Source organism: Astyanax mexicanus, unplaced genomic scaffold (assembly GCF_023375975.1).
Source record: "Astyanax mexicanus isolate ESR-SI-001 unplaced genomic scaffold, AstMex3_surface scaffold_40, whole genome shotgun sequence".
Lineage (NCBI taxonomy): Eukaryota > Metazoa > Chordata > Actinopteri > Characiformes > Acestrorhamphidae > Astyanax > Astyanax mexicanus.
The window spans coordinates 280,491-301,751 of NW_026040050.1; the positions used below are offsets into that span (position 1 = coordinate 280,491).

The following is a 21,261-nucleotide window of genomic DNA, read 5'->3' on the forward strand; positions in this document are numbered from 1 at the left end:
TTATTTATGAAAATAATTTAAAGATGTATTCAAAACGTTTTCACTTTCCAAGTATGATTTCTTTTCAGAGTGTGATTAAAATACACAGCTTTACTGTGTAAATGAGAAAATTCACTGTATGAAGAAAACAATAGTTAAAATCTCTTAAAATGAAAAAAGATATATGTATATGTATATCAGAGTGGGTTGGCAGCATTGCAGGTAATATAGAAAACTGTGACTGTTTAAAGGAGTACAATCATGGACATAAACCCCAAACCTCTGATTATGTTCAGGAGCACGTTCCCTACTCGTCAGAACTTCAGATAATTGACGATGTTTCAGCTTTGAGTGCAATACAGGCTGGGTGTAGTTCAGACTGCTGTTGTCCTTCTCCAGGTTTATGGTAATAGATGTATTAGAGAGAGCATATTAATAGTGTTGCATTTACATCGGATTACAACGAAGCTTAATGACTAAAAGCTTTCAGCTGTTAATGCTGTGAGTGCATTTGTGTGTGTGTGTGTTTTTTTTTGCCTTTTACCATAAAAGTTCTGGATACATCTGCAAAAGAGAAAAGACACATTTGTTGGTACCTCAAGCGCTCCACTAAGTTTTGCAATGGCTTCAGCAGACCTCCCCAGATCGTCATGGTGTTGCTTCAAATGGATTCGTTTCACACTTAGAAAAAAAAGTCACTGCAGTCGTTACTTCTCGATTACCAAGTCTCGTTTTGCGTTTGGCAGTTTCTGTAGCTATCGACTCCCTCGTCCTCTTCCTCCGTCCCTCACTTCATTAAGTCCGCTCTCTGAGGACCACCCTTCTCCTCACTGCAGGAGCGACGGTGAGATAAGTGTCTAGATAGCGCACTCTCCCTGTCATAGTACAAAAAAAAAAAGCTTAAAGAAAAGAAGAGAGTACACACACCGTATCCAGTAGCTTGGTCTTTACAGTGGATTGTCGCTTGAACAAAAAGGCTTATGGGAAGCCTGCACCCTGTCAAGTACAGACTTTAGACGCTTCTTTTACGTTTGTTTGTTTGCTTTCTCTTTCTTTCCTCTCTCTCTGCGGTTTCCCTTCTGAACAGTTCTGTCCGAGCAGTAGCTGTTGGATGGCGTGGTGAAGGGATTGTGATGAGCTGTTTTGTCCGTTGGTTAAATATGTTCTTGATCTTCTGGAGAGAGGCTTGGAATTATTTTTTTTCGTCGTTGTTACTGTTGATTTTTTTTTGTGTGTGTGTTTTTCTCCATTTTGTGTCCATATTGTTTCTTTTTTGTACATTTTCCTCCTTTCTTTACAAGTTCAAGTATTTTCTTCTTGTTTAAAAAAACAGCAAAAATTAGCAAATCTACGGCTATTATCTACGTTTCTAAACTACTTTCCGGTGCCAAAAACAGCAGCCAGAGCAAACTGTCAGCCCCCATCATTATTTTTTTTTTCATATATTTTTTCGTTTTTCTTTTTTATCCCCTCATTTTTTTTCTTCTTCTTCTTCTGCTTCTTTAGAATCAATATTTCCTTTAATATTCACCTCACATAGGCCACTGGATACTGACTTAATTATTTCTTTGAACTACTACTATTTGTAATCGTAATACTTGCAGCTACAAGGTAAGAGTTTTTTTTTAAATATATATGTATATATTTATATATTTATATATTTATATTCTTTTAAAAAGCATGTAGTCCTTTGGTCCCTATTTCCTAAGGAATGATGCATGTAAATAATCCTGGATTACAGTTCTCTCTTCCATCTCTCCAGAGCTTTCTGGCAGACCACAACACCTGTTTAGGCACAAAAACCAAAATGGCAGCAGGCTGGTGTGTATGTGTATATGTGTGTGTGTGTGAGTGTAAGTATATGTATGTATACGTGTGTGTTTTTGTATATGTATGTGTATGCATGTTGTGAGTAGACATCAGTATTTACATGAGGATTTTTAAAATGTGTTTCTGAAGTGCATTTCTTTTTATGCATGTCTGCCTAAGTGCAAAGGGTATGTTGTGTAAGTGTGTGTGTGTGTGTGTGTGTGTGTGATTGTATATCTGTGTATGCATGCTTTGAGCATAATGTGTCTATGAAGATTTTTCTCCATCTCGTCTAAAAAACAGCAGCAAAAAAGTTCTGCAAAACTTCTGCTTCCGCAGATGCCAAAGCTAAAAAACGAAAAGAAAGAAAGAAAAAAAAGAGAGAGAGAGAAAGAAAACATTTAGCCAAGAAAGAAATCCTCCTTGTTCCTTCCGTCACCCAGTCTAAAATCTCTTGGCGATTTTCCCGCAGATTCAAGGGACCACTCTTCTTTCATGATATGTGGCAGAGCGAAGAAGTCTTTTGTACTTATACTGCACTTGTGGAAATAAGGTGTTGTAGTCCTTCATCCTGAGGGAAGGAGAGAGGGGAGGAGGGGGAGAAAACAGAGGAGAAGAGGGAAGAAGAGCGGGGGGACGAAAACGTGAATAAAGTACATTGTTTTTTCTGCACACTCAAGCTTTAGTGAGAGTTTTACACACAGACAACACTGAGAAAAACACCCACAGAAAATAAAGTGAAGAGAGTCACGCAATAGCTGCCGGGAGCCCAAAGCCTCTGTGACGTTATTTATCTACAGTACCAGTCAAAAGTTCTCAATATATTCTCTGTTTTTCTTTAGTTATTTCTTAATTTAAAGTATTTTCTAAATTATAGATTAATATTAAAGACACAGACACAATTAAACACCACATTAATCTCCTGATCTAAACCTGATGATATGAGATGGTGATTTGAGGTGATTTAATTGGGATGAGCTGGAGCTTCACAGCGTGAAGGAAAAGCAGCAACTATTGTTCAGCACCTCCAGAAACTCCTTCTTTCAAGATGCTGAGAAAACTATTCCAGGTGACTCTCCCTCATGAAGACACTGAGATTAAAATCTCACCAAGAGTCTGCAGATCTGTCCTCAAAGATACATGTAGAACATGTAGATGTGTCCGAACCTTGCACTGGTGCTGTATATGGTCCTTAAGATGTTACCGAGATGTATACCGAGAATTCGGTATACAGAAACTTTAAACCATAAACCCTCAATTACTGTTGGGATCTACAGTATGTTAAAAGAGAATCCTAAATAACCAAAACACAGAAAAACCCAAACTCCAAATCTGCTTTTATTCACCCAAAACTAACACACACCCAGCCATGAAGCAAACTCCCAAACCTAAACTACCTTTAGGCGTATTCATGCTAAATGATGATTTATATCATGGATATGAATAACAAAGGAGTGTTTTGCCTTGAAGTGTGTTTATTTTGTCAATATTTTGTTCTGCACATATAAATCACGGAAATCACAGGGGCAGTTCAGCCAATAGTTCAAATGAAACACAACCGCTATCATATAGATGGATGGATGGACAGATAGAAAGAATCAGATAGAAACTTACTATACAAGATAAAGATCTGTAAACGGAGCAGTGCAGTAGATGTTGCTAATGGTCATTAAATAATTAACAGTGCAAAGTGCAATGACTGATTATAAAAGTGACTGATGTGACATAGAAATATAAATATGCATCTGTAACAAATATAGTTCTAGGAAAAAAGTGAATATGTGAATACCCAATCATGAGTAAAGTGTACTTGAATGTAAGTGAGGTTGGGGAAGTGTTAATATAAATAATTAAGCGGTAGAATAATGTCCATGTGGTGTGACTGGATAAAACTCAGTCGGCAGCAGCATCCCGTCCCTGGTGGGAGGAGTTAAAGAGTCTGAAGGCTCTTGGAATAAAGGATCTTCTGAGTCTGTCTATATAGACTTAATGAAGAAGAAACCAGCAGAAAAGAAACTCAAAGCGAAACTTTTACACCTTTTTCTCTCTCGCTTTTACTATAGTGAATGCATCATGATGACCTCTACCAATCACAATGTTTGTTGTTGGCAGAAAAAATTGTGTCTTTGTTATATTGTGTATATATATATATATATATATAGTACTAGTGCATCCCAAAAAATCTGAATCTCATTGAAAAGTTACTTTATTTTAGTGATTCAGTTTAAAATATGAAAGTCATATAGTATTATATAGATGTATTAAACACAGAGTGATCTGTTTTAGGCGTTTATTTGTTTAATGTTTGATGATTATGACTTACAGCCAGTGAAAACCCAAAAATCAGTGTATAATTATAAAATTAGAATATTATATAAGACCAATTGGTCCTTTGACAGTATAGGCAGTGTGCCAAGTCCTGCTGGAAAATGAAATCCTCATCTTCATAAAAGTTGTCAGTAGCAGAGGGAAGCTGTAAGATATGAAGTGCTGTAAGATTTTGTGGGAAAACAAAACTGCACTGACTTTAGGCTTGATAATAAAACACAGTGGATCAACACCAGCAGATGACATGTCTCTCCAAACCATCACTGATTGGTGGAAACTTCACACTAGACCTCGAGCAGTTTGGGCTGTGTGTCTCTCCACTCTTCCTCCAGACTCTGCTCCCTTCATTTACAAATGAAATGTAAAATTTACTGATGATCAGTGATGGTTTGGAGAGACATGTCATCTGCTGGTGTTGATCTTGATGTGTCATGCAGGGTAAACACTGTATAACGGCGCTTGTCTAACACTTCATTTAAACTGATGAAGCGTCTGTGTCCACAGTGTACATCAGTCAGGCAGCTTTGTGTAAAAAATAATGTGCAGGTCCAGCAGATGAGATGAAGACAGTTTGATGGGAGATCACTGATTACAAAAATATCTGACCTATCGCTGCAGACTGTCAAAATCCCTTTCACAGTGACCAATCCAAAGACAGCATGACAATACTTTTTGCAGTGCATATATTTTTTAATTAAAAGGCGACTGCAAATTGATTACTGCACAGTTTTGGTCTAGACTATGAAGAAACATGTACTTCATAAGGAATCATGTAGTAACTTAAAAGTGTTGAACAAACCTCATGAAGCATTTAGGTGCTCTTATTTGGGGAGCTGTTTGTTAACTTGTGGGTTTTGCCGCTCGTAACTCTGATAAATTTATCCTTTGCAACAGAGAAAACTCTTTTGCAACCCTGATGAGTGCCAGTTTCATCATAACATTTTTGATGGATTTTGTGACTGAACTTGACTATAATTTTAAGATTCTAAAATGTTTCAGATATATTTTGTTACCTAGTTGAGCAGTTCTTGCTTTTCATAATTACTCACATATTCATTGTATACCTGTAACTCTACCTCTTCACTACTTTACAACTGATGCTCTCAAACACAAAGACAAGAAATTCAACCAACTATCATAAAGCATCACAAAGCCACTCCTTTGCCCTGGCTGTGTGTTTCTGGTCATTGTCATGCTGGAAGACCCAGCCATGACCCATCTTCAGTGCTCTTACTGAAGGAAGGAGGTTATTGGCTAAAATCTCATGATACATGACACCATCCATGCTCCCTTATTTTCCACAATATATATGCTGCAAACCTCTTAAAACACTAGACAAACATTATAGCTGCACTTTATTCCTAAAAATTGCAAAATAAATATAGAAGACGATCACACATGCCAAAAATGTTAATTTCAGTTCTGCTCCCTTTTACACTTTTTCAATCTTTTTAATTTTCCATTTAAGATTTTTAACTATGTGCTGCTATTGTTTTTATTAATATTGTGTTAAATTTGTAAAGCACACGTCAACACTAAAATAAACTTAACTTTCTCGACCTAACTTTTTATTATTTTTATTCTTTCAAACAACCCACAAAAGTTTCCTAGAGGTTTAACACACAGCAGTCTTACTCTCCTGTCAGGATGATATGGTCTGTATACTTTTCTTGCAAACCCAGATTAAAGCGTGTTCTGATGTCTGTTTCAGCTGTTTTTGCATTCCTCAAAATGCTTAGTTACAGTAACTTCATGACTTTCACTGAAATAAGTTTCCTGCACTTTTTTGTTGGCAATAATAACTGTATTTTTTTTTGTCAGATGTCCTAGCTTGTAAATTTATGTGCTTCAGGAAAGCATGGAAATGCACACAGACTTATAGGTTGATGAGCGTAAAAATATGAGTTTAAAAAAAGTACAAAAAAGTTTCTTTTAGCACAAACAACTTGTCTCACATCCATTAGTGCAGCTCCATTCCTCTGCAACATACGCTTGTTAAAAGTTGATAATCAAGCATTTTAAAAGGAGATATAAACATGGCTAGCTTGCGTTCTGCTTCAGACACAGGGCTTTGTGTAAAAAGATTATAGATGTTCCAGCTCCACCAAGCCGCAGTAATTCAAAGGCAAGGAGATCTACAGCATAACTGCACGCCACAAACACAGCTGCTCTATAAATAACTCCAGTGCCACTCTACAGCAGCTTAACGACTAATTTCAGTTCATTTCTCAATGAATGTAGCTTGTCTGGTACATTATTGCTGCATGCATCTGATGGTTAAATACAGATGAGAAACCAATCATCGATCACCTCAGAACGAGTGATCACCAGTCTTTCCAGCTTAACTTGGAAATGCATCATTGTGCAGGGCTTCTGTATTGTTCTGTGCATTGTCTCTCAAGATGGTTTTTGCTGTTGTACTTTTTGTGGTGGTTAAACGTGGTCTGCTCTGTTGGCTGTTTTGTGTGGTTAGTGATGTTTGTTAGCTAGCTTCACTGACTTGATATGCTAATAGTAAATACAGTGTAAGTTTGGCTGACTGCACTTAAAAGAGGGGTATCTTGTTATAGGTATTTAAAAGCATTTACTATTTAACAAAAGAGATTGAGTCCACATGTTCTTATCTTGGTTCATATGCAGAGGTTGGTTTAAAAAATAGACAGATTAAACTGGGCCGCATGGCACTTTTCTAAAATAAAACGACCGCAAACACACCTCCAGAATCAAAACTGCTGAGGGTAAAGGAGATAGATTGGCAAAACACGTCTCCAGATCTAAACCCAATTGAGCACCTGTGGGGCATCCTCCAGCGGAAGGTGGAGGAGTGCATGATCTCTAACATCCACCAATTCTATGATGTATGTCGTCTCGTAGGAACCAGTATAGTACAGGGCGAGTATCACGAAAGTAACACAATAGTTACTTTTACTGGTAACTAGTTACTTTTATAGTGGAGTAACTCAGTTAGTTTCTCTCTCAGGAGTTTCTTTTTTGGATAAGTAACTATTAACTATAACTAACTACTTTTTCAAAGTAATGTGCCCAACACTGCTTCTGGGAGATACTATATGTTGTCAGGACCCATAGGATCATCCCAGACCAGGTATTAATTAGGTGACTGATCATTCTCAGCACGCAGTGATGCTAACTAGGTGGGGCAGGTTTTTGTACACATTTGCTTCTAGTTTTGGTTGTATTTAGAAGAGTTTTGGTTGTTGCACAAGTCCTGGAGATGTGTATGGGCCAACTTACATAGGTGATCGGATTTGTATGTATTTAAGGGCGTTTTCACACCAACACTATTTGGTCTGGTTAAAACAGACTCTGAACTCGGAACAAAACAACCGAACCAAGAACAGCTAGAGGAGGTGATAAGGTGCAGTTTAATCTGACATATCAGCCAGTTAACTGTAATTACCACAGCTATGAACAAACACTGTTCTTTCTGCTCCATGCTGTTTACACACACAGTCTGTGCTGTGTTCACTGCTTTGCAGCCCACGACTCCATTTACTATGAGTACTTCTGTGCTAAAGCATCTTCACACTAAACAGATTTACGCGCTGGAACACAGAATCTTTTCACCTTATTTACTTTCTTACTTCTGCACCAGACAGCTCTGACCAATTATGTGTTTGCATTTACATTTACGTGGCTTCACCTCATCCAGATAAAATCCTGATTCTGCAGTGTAAACGAGGTCTCATACATTTATATACATTTGTTAGTTAGTGATCAGCAAGGCCGATGTAATTACTCTGTACTAAATCTTAATCCACTGTAATAGAGTTAACATTATATTTGATTAATTTGCTATAATGGCTCTTCACTGTGAGTTATAACACTACCTATAAATCACAGGGAATAAGCAGGCTTTGCTGCGTCTGCGTATAGTTAGTAGAAGCCAAACCGTTTATCATTTTCTTTGTTTATTCTTTATTAATGTGTGCACAAGTGTCGAGAGAGAGAGAGAGAGAGAGAGAGAGAGAAAGAAAAGGAAGGTGGGGTAGCTGATAGTCACTACGTGTGGGTCCACAGCAGCGCCTGCAGCACCACAATCACTCTGTAATTGGTTAGCAGCCTCATAAATAAGTAAACAGGAAGTAATCCCCATGTTGGCAAACAAAACAATTACAGGAAAGTGCTGCAAATGTAAATACAATAGAAAGCAGCACGGAGGGGAGAAGACACCCGAGTCAACATTTGCCTTTGCACCACGATTTGGGAGAGAGGAGGTTTGTTTGTTTAATTGGAGCCACAAACATGGTGTCCTCTTAAGAATTGCTCAGTAAGAAAGTCAATGAATGAGAAGTTGATCTCCGTTCCTTAATAAATACACAGGAATACAGGAGAACAGCAGATCAGATTACATTACATTACATTGAATTACATCACATTTTGCAGATGCTTTTGTCCAAAGCAATTTACAATGATGATGCACATTAGCAAAAGAGGAGATACTGTAGACGTTCAAGGCAATAAAAGGCTAAAGGGCAATAATGGGATAGAGCAGGCAAGAAGGGGAAGAAGGAAATGAGGTTAGAAGTAGTTAGTGTGTTAGAGGTGTTAGGAGAGTAAGTGCTCTTTGAAGAGCTCTGTCTTCAGGAGTTTATTAAAGATAGCGAGAGATTCTCCTGATCTGGTAGTAGAAGGTAGTTTGTTCCACCATTGGGGAACTCTGTATGAGAACAGTCTGGATTGCTTTGTGTGAATGTTTGTTCATTGGAGGAGCGCAGCGGGCAGGAGGTAGCGTAAGCCTTCAGGAGTGATCAGTGCAGGTAGGAAGGAGCTGTTCTGTCATCACCTTGTAGGCGATTGTAAGAGCTTTGAATTTGATACGAGCAGCAACTGGTAGCCAATGGAGCTCAATGAGCAGTGGAGAAATATTTGCCCGTTGGTTTTGACTGGTTGAAGACCAGATGTGCTGCTGTGTTCTGGATAATCTGGATTGGTTTTACTACGCAGGCCAGGAGGCCCGTTAGTTTGGCATTACTGTAGTCGAGGCGTGAGATGAACCACTGCTTGTACCAATAGTTGGGTGGCCTCTTGTGTTAGAAATGGTTGAATTTTTTTATGTTATACAGTGGGAAGCATCAGGATCCTAGGTTCCTAACAACCTTTGTCTGGGAGAGTGAGAGAGAGTTGATGGATTGTCTTGTTTTGATTACACACAAAGAAAAGCTGCCCATGTGGAGAAAAAGCGAGAGATAGAGAAAAGAGCAAAATATCGATACACTGTCATATTCACACGCAAAATAACAAGAGCACACGACTCACATTTAAAACAGCAAAAAAGGTTAAAACTTCACATCCCATGGAAATCAACCAGTCAGCAGGTTTACGAACAACAGCTACCAGCTACCAAAGGTGCAAACAAAATACTGCACTCCATGAATACAGAATCCAAAAACATGGCCACAATATAGAGATATAGAGAAAGAGAGCAACAGATCAACAGCACGTCATGCCACTCAAAACCACAGCAGTACACATGACGTCATCCAAAACAATATGACACCATGGTGTTAACTTACAGCCGTGGGTACTGTACTGCCCCCCTGACCGTAGACGTGGGCCAGCTTGAGCTACGATTGGCCCTGCCTGGGTTTCGGGTCGGTTTGGTGCAAAAGAAGAAAAACAAATTTTGGAGTATCTTTTTTCCCCTTCACTTGGAACTGTCATCAGCATTATCCATTATGGAAGCACTTAATGAAGTTTTTAAGCAGCTCATTAAAATGGTTATAAATGTCAAGATGAAGAAACTAAAACACTGCAAATAGAAAGAATAGAAACAAACAGCACAAGTACACACACTCAGTGAGAAAAGAGGACACCGGACTGCAGCGAGAGGATGGAATGAACACTTACATTCAGAGACCTTTTCTTAGACAAACTGTTCCCTGAAAAATAAAGTCTGAGTGTAAAGGACGTAAGACTCTACATGAAGAAAGTTAGCCCTAAAACACACACACACACACACACACACACACACACACACACACATTACACTCACTCACAATAGCACTCTTACAAACCCTCCCGCTAACACCAGTGACAAGTCTGTTTTGAGTTTGAGTTGTGGGTTGCCAGATCCTCGCTGTGTGGGCCAATGTAACGCTCAAACCTCCCAGTGCTCTAATTTGAGGACATCTGTCTATCATGGGCTCCGTGGAAAATTCCTCTCTTCAGGGAGTCTGGACTGCAACTGCTTTCATAATGTTTTTAAATCTCTCAGCGCCACAGTTTTGATCACTGCTGCCTTTTTCTCTCCCACATCACTTTTTTAATATGGAAAACACAATCTCCTCCATCTTACCCAAAGACATCTATAGCATTTTATATGAGCTTCTGTTATACTTGCTATTTCTGTAGTAAAAAAAATAAGAACGCTATTAAACCTCGGGTATAGGGTGCAGACTGAAGCTCTATCTGGAGCTGGATTAATATTACCTGTGGAAGTGCTGTAATTCACCTGATTCGTCTGATTGCAGTAGTTGCACATACTGCCTTTAATAACTCTGGAGGCATCTTAATCCAGTATGTTCTACAGTGTGAATAGATTTTTATCTCCTTTTAGTAATAAATGTGAAGTGACTTTGATCCGGTATGAACCTACGGTTTGCTATTTTTTTCCTATGGTGCATTTCTCAAATCTTAAAATTAAAAATGACAAAAATAAGCAATGCTTTATTTGTCCTGTGTATCATATATCATATACTGTATGTTGGAGGCACACTCCAAACAGAGGGTGCGAATCACAGGTCAGATGGCAGAACAAGTGACCAAAGAAAATCACAAATTCCAATCCTTGGGATTGGATCTTGGTCACTATGTTCTTCTTTGTCAGAAATTGTTACACTGTTTTGTTCTCTGACAACAGTTAACATTTCTGAATCTAATAACTTTATTATGATTTGAGAAATGCATTATAGGGACTGTAATTGTGCAATGGTGCAATGGTTCAAGGAACACCGGATTAACAGGCGCACTATCAATAAGTGTCTATTTTCTGGTCTATTTTCATACATAAGTTTCACTGGATTATAAGGTGCATTATGCAACACTAGTAAGGTTGCCATGTTTTCCTTCTAAATCAGCAGGTCTCGCCACTGGGTGGTGGTGGAGGGGTAACTAATTTAAGTAAAGCTAAGCTAAGTAAACAAAACTGTAATTCTTAAAAGGAAAATATGTTAAAGTCAAATGAGCACTGGATGGTAATCTACACAAATTACTTTCCTGAAAACTGTTTATTTGGTTGAGTAAAGTGTTTCTGTTTACTTACAATAAGCTTTGATTTTCCATTTTAGTGCGGTTAGCAGCAGCACTAGCCGCTGTTAGCAGCAGAGTTAGCCATGGTTAGGATGACTTAGCGCTGGTAAATGTTACTCGACAGCGCTACACTGAGGAGCCCTGAGTGTAATGCTGGCGGTTTGTATCACGTAGCTTGTTTTAACACGGTAAAAACACAGACTGCAGTCCAATAATACTCACCTTTGAACGGCAAAAGAGCTAACACTAAGCGTGGTTAGCGGTTAATGCTAATATTGTTCCAGCCTCAGTTCTTGACAAACTTAGCTGAAACTCCTGAATAACTCTGTACTTCAGCAGAGTGACTTTACTGCTCCTTAATACCTGACTGATAGAATTCATAAGGTGCATTAGATTATAAGGCATACTGTTGATTTTTTGGAAAACGAAAGGATTTTAAATGTGCCTTATAGTGCGAAAAACACAGTTTAATTTTGCATGAATCTACAGTTGGTGTAGGCTTTTCACTATAACATATTCACTATAATATTTGAGGTATTTGGGTATTTATAAAAAATGCTAAATGTTTCTTTAGTTCTTCCTCTGGTGAGAGTAATACAGCTCCAGTAGTGCCTGAATACAGCATGTGAGCAGTGTGTGAGCAGTGTGTGAGCAGTGTGTGAGCAGTGTGTGAGCAGTGTGTGAGCAGTGTGTGAGTGGGGCTCACCTGGATGTGGATGTTCGTGGATCAGTAAGGGCGGTTGGCGTCCTTTGGCCGCTTCAGCTGGACCTTGAGTCTTTTCATGCCAATTTGAAAACCATTCATGGCCTGAATGGCAGCCTGAGCACTGGATGGGTTATCAAAACTCACAAAGCCTAGAAAGGAACACACATTGAGAGAGGAAGAGAGAGAGAGAGAGAGAGAGAGAGAGGAAGAGAGAGAGGGAGAGAGAGGGAGAGAGAGGAAGAGAGAGAGAGAGAGAGAGAGAGAGGAAGAGAGAGAGAGAGAGAGAGGAAGAGAGAGAGAGAGAGAGAGAGAGAGATGGAGGTCAAATTAATGATCTGAATAGATTTTAAAGGTTCGATCAGGTAACAATGCCATTTAAGTGCAATCAGTACAGCGCCTAGTAGCATTACTGTTGTAGCTCTTCACAGCAGTAGTATCTGATCATTTGGTAGGAAGGTTCCTTTGGTTTCTGAGCAGCATAAGGATTTCTTTTAGAATATCTAAGATACAGCTCTGTGCTCTTTTCTCCAGTTCACCAATACTTTACGTTTACAATCATAATTCTGATGAAGTTGGGACATTGTGTATAATGCAACATAAATAAAACAGAACACGATGATTCGCAAATCATTTTCAACCTATATTTAGTTAAATCCAAGACAAGACAAGATATTTAATGTTAATTTCATCACCTTTCTTTTTAACAACACTAAATAAGGATTTAGGAATTGAGGACACTAGTAGTTTAAGCTTTGTAGGCGGAATTCTTACCCATTCTTGCTTGATGTACAACTTCAGTTACAAATAGTCTAAAATATTTGTTGTCGTATTTAGTGCTTTGTGACACTGCACACATTTTCAATGGAAGACAGGTCTGGAGAACCATTGCACAAATATTGTCTACAGCCAGAACAACCGTTTGAAATGTACCGAAGAAGAAAGTCGTCATTGGTGTACTAAATAACAGGTGACGTACAGGTAGACTCAATAACCTTTAAACCTGTGGAATGTTCCTCAACTTTCCCACTCTTTTTTTGGAACGTGTTGTAGCATCAATTTCAAAATGAGTGAATATTAGCAAAAAACAATGAAGTTTATCTGTTTGGACATTAAATATCTTGTCTTTGTAGTGCATTCAATTGAATACAGGTTGAAAGGGATTTGCAAATCATTGTATTCTTCTTTTATTTATGTTTTACATAACATCTCAACTTTATTGGAAGTGGGGTTGTAAATTAGTCAAAATTTTAGTCCAGTTGTCTAAAGGGAGCAAAATTGGCCCTGCTCCCTCCGGGTGGGTAGATGGCGCTCTCTCCCCACATCACTCCTAGGGTCATGTTGATCAGCACAGGGCGTCTGTGAGCTGAAGTATCAGAACCGAGTTGCTGGGCTTTCCTCCGAGCATTAGTGTTGTGATGCTGCTCTGTAATACTGCATCAGCAGCAGCTTGTAAAGAAGCGGTGTCTGACTTCACATTTATCAGAGGAAGCATGTGCTAGTCTTCATCCTCCTGGTGTGTTGGGGCATCACTAGTGGAGTAATTGGCCGTGTAAATTGAGGAGAAAATGGGAAAATTTTGAAATAAAATTATAAAAAAATTAAATAAGGCTGGGAACTGCAGGATAAATGACAGTACATTAGCATGCAGGTCAGCGGTGTGGACCCTGTAGCTCACCGTCCCCTCGCTGCTCCCGTTAAGGTTCCTGCTACAGGTGCGGGAGTTATCACTCGCGTGTTGAAGCGGAATGATCCTGCTGCTCTCCTGCCCTTTCCTTATCGTCCACTTCTCTGATTGACGGGCCAAATTTTCCGCCTGCCAGCTGATTCAATCACCTGGACACAGCTCCAATTTAATTTGGGGGGAGAGGCCATGCTTTTGTCATGGCGGCCACAGATAAGACCACAGCTTTTACAAACCCTTTAAACAAGCCCAGCCTGTCAGACAACTTCTATCCCCTCTGTACCCGCCTTCATAAATCTGCCTCCGCTTCTGCCGAGCAGCGAGGGGTCGGTGAAGAGACAGGGGGGGATGGCAGAATGGAAGTGCTGTAAATCCTACAGATATTCAGCTATGTAAATCAGTCAGCAATGGACTTTACACCGTGTTTTATAGGGCGCCATGTGCTTTACAAGGGCCACTCACTTCAGGGTGAAACACTAAAGACTGTTTCATCATGCAGCTGAAGGTGAAACGGGGCAGGAGGGCTTCCTCAGTCAGGTATCCAGCTTAACCTTACATCTATCCAGCGTAACCTTACAGTACATGTTTCATGTACTGATAGTACAAATGAGCAATCAAAGTGTGGTCCTTGGAATATCACATGCGCTTTAACCACAGAGATATTTTCAAATAAGAGAAGTCTAACCCACAAACAAAAAGAGGATTCTACACAGAATACCAACATCAGGGTAAAAGTGCTCTGCTTTTGTAAGAATATCAGACAAAAACAAAAGACATCATTATCATAATCATTATCCTTTCAGGTTTCAGACATATGCTGACCTATTCGCTGCTACATATGGATTGTACTAGTGCAGCTCTAATTATAAGGCACACTATTAATAGACATCTATTTTGGGTTCTACATATTCATTTTCATACATAAGGAGCACCAGATTATAAGGTGCATTAAGCGACACTAGTAAGGATGCCTACATCGAAGTGAGCAAGGGTGTTGCCATCTTTCCCTTCTAAACTGTAATTGTTAAATTTAGATATATATTTTAAAGTCAAACAAGTGCTGGGTGTTAATCTACATAGATTTCTCTCCTAAAAACGGTTTATTTAGGTGAGAAAAGTAAGCTTAGATTTCTGATATTTTGTTTAAGGATGATTTTTAGTGAAGTTTCTCCAGCACTAAGGCTGGGTGCAGCAGCATTAGCATGAGTTTAATCATTAGCATGTTATAACATAAGTAAAGTTCACTAATGCTATTTGAGAAAGAAGTGTTAACTTCTACAGTGTGAGACCTGTTTCCAAACATCTTTTAAGAAAGCCAGTCATGACCAATAAAGTGATTAATTAAAGTCTGTATTTAGATTGGCTAACGGGAATAAAGAAGGTACTGCTCTTTTCATTCAGTATTCAGTTAAAGAACATTATTTTCCCTCAATACCTGGATAAGGGATCTGTAATTTCGAAACTAAAATAGTTCAGTAAGAATATAACATACCACAGCTAAATCACATGTGAAGGAGACTATGTTTTTAACTTTGCACAGTTTATCTCTGATTTCAGTTTGGTACTTCCCTAGTGTTCACCGCAGCACAGCGGGTCATGTGACAGATGGCTTCAGACTGAAAGAAGAAGTTGGCTTCAATGGGATTCAGACCTAAAGAAGCTCAAGTTTGGATGTTGTGGGCTGGATGCCACAACTTATGCTAAGGGCATTGAGCTGGAGGGCAAGAAAAGCATGATTTCCTGAAGCCTGGAGGCTGAAGAGGAGGAGAGGAGGAGGACAGGAAAGGAGGGAGGGAGGGGGGCATTCAGTGAGTACCACAGTGAAAGTCTTTCAGGTTGTGCTGCTTAGAGCTCTTCTGAGGTTTAATATCCTATAAATGCTCGCTGATGATCTGAATCCAGGGGAACGGGACACGAATCCCCGCTTGCCTCCGCTTCCCTGCTCACTCAGACGTGACGCCACTTTTCCAGCGTTAATTGCAACTTGATTAGTGGAGACGTGGGAAATAAAGAGAGGGGGAAAAAAACTAATAGCAATGAGGGAAGTGGGGCATGAGACGATTTCCAAAAGGATCACGCCACACAACACAAGCTTTTCTCTTTGTTTTCCAGCTGGATGGATTTTTTTTCCCCCACCATAAGCGTTTCAGGAACTTACCGAAACACTTGCTCTGATTGGTTGCCCGGTCCACAAAGACTTTGGCAGAGATGACGTTGCCAAAGGGCAGAAACATCTGCATGAGCTCGGCGTCCCCGAACTCCTGCGGCAGGTGATAGATAAACAGGTTACAGCCCTCAGGCCCTGCAGAGAGAGAGAGAAACACACACACACACACACACACACTTAGGACATGAATAGACACACACAGATACACAAGCTGATATGCATTCAAATATATATATGCACTTGTGGGTCTGAGTGAATTGGAATATATGAGGACCAGAGTATTTACAATGCATTTTACAAAATTTTACAAAATGCATTTCAATTGATTGCATTTCAATTGATTGACAGTTTCCCCTCACTAATGATTACTGTTGTAAATTTTCTTCATTCATTTCTTTGCTGATTTTTCATTTCTTTTAAAAGTTAAAAGTGTTTCTATGCTTCAGTCCACATGTCTCATTAACTCATTAACATATACACTGTGGGGAAAAAAAATAAGAGACCACATAAAAATGTAGAGTTTCAAGAGGAAGATGGATGATCACAAGCCATCAAACCAAACTGAACTGCTTGAATTTTTGCATCAGGAGTAAAGCAGCATAAAGTTATCCAAAAGCAGTGTGTAAGACTGATGGAGGAGAACATGATGCTAAGATGCATGGAAACTGTATTTAAACCAGTGTTGTTCCACCAAATATTGATTTCTCAATATTAAATCCTAAAACTTTATGAATATGAACTTGTTTTTGTTGCATTATTTGAGGTCTGAAAGCTCTGCATCTTTTTTGAAATTTCAGTCATTTCTCATTTTCTGTAAATAAATGCTCTAAATGACAATATTTTTATTTGGAATTTGGGAGAAATGTTGTCTGTAGTTTATAGAATAAAACAACAATGTTCATTTTACTCAAACATAAACCTATAGATAGCAAAATCAGAGAAACTGATTCAGAAACTGATGTGGTCTCTTAAGTTTGTGATCAAAAAAAGTCTCCACCTGGATTTAACTAATTTGTTTATTTAATTGTTTTTTGTGTGTTGAAGTGTTGAAATTAGAATCAAGAATTGAAGAATTTCAATAAAATTTGTACTAACTATCAAATATCTTGTGTTGTGACGTGTATATAGTTTTTAATAACACAGTAACTTCTGACCCTTTAGTGTGATTCACAAAGAGATGTCCTTGGATTGCCGATATTGCCCAATAATGGCACTCTGACCGAAGCTCTTCAGGTATTACTCCGCCACATGCTCACCCTGATGATTGTGAAATTATGAACGTCTCTTTTATTATAACTATTATAACTGAAGGGCTGAGTCTGAAGTTGTATTCACACTCAGGGCTAGACAGAATAAAACTGTTTTACCATGGCTGATTATTGTTGCTCAGACTTTTTTTTAAGGCTTTTTGCTCAATTAGCATACAAATACCCTTTGTTAACTTTGGTAAGTTGGATTCTTTTGTGTTTGTATGTATATATATATATATATGTGCTTTATGCAGTTATTTAAATAAGAACTTTAACTTAATTGTTAGCTAAGGTATTATCAAGAAAAAAAAAACACTGCTCTTCATATCAAGGTAGACACTTTAATGAACACGAAGCTGCCTGCTGCAAAAATGTACGTGCATCCTTAAAATAGCTGTTTACATTAATCACTGCAGCTTTTTGTCTTACTAAACTAAAAAAGTAACAGTAAAAAAAAACCAAAGCAATGTGTCTGCAGTCTTTGACAGGCAGGTAGGTCTGGCTCTGTGCCCATCATTTAGGTTTTCCCTTATGTCTGCATCTGCTACAAGTTGTTGGTGTAAGAGAAAACACTCCTTAAAATACTGCTCATCTCTCCAGGGCTTTTTATGCACTGAAAGTTGGCGAGATCTCCTTTTTAGTGCTCACCCCGAAAACTCTCACATCAGAGCCTTTCCCTCACTTTTCCCTGACACTTTCCCTCCCCTGCTAATTCAGACTTGAGAAGATACAGATGGAACATGGCAATTATCACCTTTTATCGGGGTGGGTGGGGCCGCTCTTACCTTCGCGCTGTTGCTGGGGGATGATGGCTGGTTGCTGGGGAAACGCTTGGCTGATTGGCGCATAGGCGGCAGGATAGGCTGCTGTTGCGAGGACACAGACGAGGGGAGAGCGGGCAGGGGAATTCACATCAATATTCCCAGATTTAACACAACAACTTAAATCATTATTCTATTGTTCTCGCTCTCCAGACACTGAATATATAATTGCATTATGGCTCGGAGCCGAAACGGCCTCATTTTCGCTGCGGTTCAGCGCCCTGCAAAAATAAACTGTTTAAAAGGGCTTTTATAGAAGCAGCAGCTCTCCCATAGGCAGTGCAGATAGAGACAGAGGCATTGTATTAAGTGCTTATCTAGCTTATAGTAAATAAGCTAACATCTAGACCCCTATCCTGCACTCAATTCTGCATTCTACACACTGTCAATCTGTGTTTCAGATTGTTGACTTTAAATCAAGTTCACAGGAGAGGATCAGAGGGTAATCCTGACATGATTACCTCCTCCTGTAGTCCACAATGTAGTGAAACGCAGGGTTATTTTAAAATATGTTTATCTTTTTTTTAGCTGATCTGCTGTTCTGAGACCAGTTCTGCTATTTTCCTTTGTTTGTGGTCAATTAGAACAGAGACCACACACAACTCTTAAGTCCGCTAAGGCTGTTGAATATGTACAATAAGCTATAAATTTACACTGATGTAATTTTCATTTACATTATCAGCACATCATATGGAGACAGGTAACATAATGTATGTATCTCTTAGTTATGTGGCACCAATGACTGTAGAAAAGCATGGACACTGTGGTTCCATTTCCTTTTCATTCTAAAAAAATAAAAAACAAAATGGTCTGCCATGTTGTAAAACTTGCAACCAGATCACTAAAGACTTCAGCTAGAGACAGACTCGCCTATTCATTGGTAGGACCACCCTATTCTACCAAAATAATTGTCTCAGACTCTTTTAGTGGGTTTACAGTGTAGCCTATACCCAACTAAAAGCAAAGTGGATTTTAACACTGGATGCCAGTGTATCCTTAAGGCAAAAATATTAATGAAAAACAAGAAATCAGATTTTAAATAGTATTTGAAATTGTCCTGCCTCCTGTTTTTTCTAGTCTGAATCAGTTGAGGAGTTTGTTGAGTTAATTGGAGCCTTTACTCCCTCGGTTTGGTTTGTTTTCACTCAGGCTAACACCTAAACGCACCAAAATGTTCCCTATAAAACCACACAAGAACCCTGTGTCCTCTGGTCTTGGTCACCGCTGTCTGAGACGAGAGCAAGAACGTATTTATAGCAAGAAAGCTGCACTTTTGTAACACAGGGTTTTCAATGTGATGTTCACTCAATAACTGGAGCTGCACAGCTGAGAGCAGTGAACGCTGCACAAACAGCGTTCACTGTGAAAACAGCTTAGCCTGGAGCAGCAGATACCGCATTGGTTCATAGCTATGGTAATTATCTGGCTAATAAATGAGATGAAACGTTGCCAGAACAGCTGATTAGTTGAAATAAAATGAGTATATTAGATAGTTGGGTCAGATCAAGATCGAATTACATTCTCACCACAAACAGTTCATGTTAACATGAACCACACCAAGGATGTAAACGCACTAGAGACTATTTCATCCAGACCAATTAAACAGAATAACATTTTAAAAACTGATTTCTGCAATCAAATCTATATTAAGTATTAGAATTAGAAATTGGGGATGGAAGGACTAGTTTAGAGAAGCTGTTTTGTTATTGGATCATCTGATCATACTGGAAGACCTGTGCTGGTTTCAGGTTTGGAAGACGTTGCGCTGTCCATGTTTCTGCAGTCATTGTTTGACACAATTAAAAAAAAAAAAAATCAACCTATTTAAACAATCATGAATAGCATGAAACACATTTCTATACATTTCTTCTCTAATACAGATTAATCTTAAAAAATATATATATATAATTGAAAAATTACTTTATTTCAGTAATTCAGATCAAAATGTGAAACTCATTAAATTATTATTACACTTATTAAATGTTTATTTATTTTATTGTTGATAATTATATGTCTTAAAGGCAATGAAACCCCAAAAATCAATCTCAGAAAATTAAAATATTTTATAAGACCAATTGGTACCTTTGTGTGGATTAGTGTGGGCAGTGTGCCAAGTCCTGCTGGAAAATGAAATCTGCATCTCTATAAAAGTTGTCAGTAGCAGAGGGAAGCATGAAGTGCTGTAAGATTTTGTGAGGAAACAAAACTGCACTGACTTTAGACGTAATAATAAAACACAGTGGATCAACACCAGCAGATGACATGTCTCTCCAAACCATCACTGATTGGTGGAAACTTCACACTAGACCTCGAGCAGTTTGGACTGTGTGTCTCTCCACTCTTCCTCCAGACTCTGATCCCTTGATTTACAAATGAAATGATAAATTTACTGATGATCAGTGATGGTTTGGAGAGACATGTCATCTGCTGGTGTTGATCCACTGTGTTTTATTATCAAGTCTAAAGTCAGTGCAGTTTTGTTTTCCCGCAAAATCTTACAGCACTTCATGCTTCCCTCTGCTACTGACAACTTTTATGGAGATGCAGATTTTATTTTCCAGCAGGACTTGGCACACTGCCCACACTGCCAAAAGTACCAGTTGGTCTTATATAATATTCACATTTTCTGATACACTGATTTTTGGGTTTTTATTGGCTATAAAACATAATCATCAACAATAAAAGGCTAACAATAAAGGTTTAAAATAGATCACTCTGTGTGTAATACACCTATATAATATATGAATTTCACATTTTAATCTGAATTACTGAAATAAAGTAAGTTTTCAATGATACTCAAATTTTTAAAGCTGCGTCTGTACTTGGTCACACATCCCTGTCTTTTATGACTGTGACAATCCTGTCAGGTAGGTAATACACATGGTCTTTCTCCAAAACAGAAGTAGAACACGGAACTAAAATTCATGCATTCCACCATGACCAGATCTGTGTTTAACAGACATGATGAGGATGTTGAGACACTTTGACTTAACAGAAAAAAAATCCTAGTTCTCAATCTGGAAGAGCAGTGGGGAAATGCTTCAGTATTCTCACACACAAACTCTAGCCCAAATTTGCACCCAGTGGAAAAGGGGATTAGAACGAAAGGAACTCTCTCAGGAGACTGGTGTAATCCTTACCTGACAGGATTAACACGGTCATTAAGGCAAGTGGACAAGTAATCAAGTATTAGGAGAGAAGTGATGCGTGCAGCATTTTATTTTTTTATCCAGTGAGATTATTAACAAACA

The 21,261-nt window shown here is 38.7% G+C and overlaps 1 protein-coding gene across 2 annotated transcripts in view; it reads right to left on the bottom strand.

Annotated features, from left to right (window-relative positions):
* Nucleotides 1-675: 675 nt before the first annotated feature.
* celf6 (CUGBP Elav-like family member 6) overlaps nucleotides 676-21,261 on the bottom strand; it is a 260,186-nt gene continuing 239,600 nt past the window's right edge. The window contains exons 10-13 of one of the 2 annotated variants that reach the window (XM_049473607.1): nucleotides 17,975-18,052; nucleotides 15,931-16,074; nucleotides 12,092-12,240; nucleotides 676-2,359 (exon numbers count right to left, since the gene is read on the bottom strand). In XM_049473607.1, coding sequence (XP_049329564.1) covers nucleotides 12,113-12,240; nucleotides 15,931-16,074; nucleotides 17,975-18,052 — 350 coding nt within the window. In that variant the 3' untranslated portion in view covers nucleotides 676-2,359; nucleotides 12,092-12,112. Of the gene's footprint in view, nucleotides 2,360-12,091; nucleotides 12,241-15,930; nucleotides 16,075-17,974; nucleotides 18,056-21,261 lie in introns of both variants that reach the window. The other variant, XM_049473606.1, reaches the window with a different exon arrangement.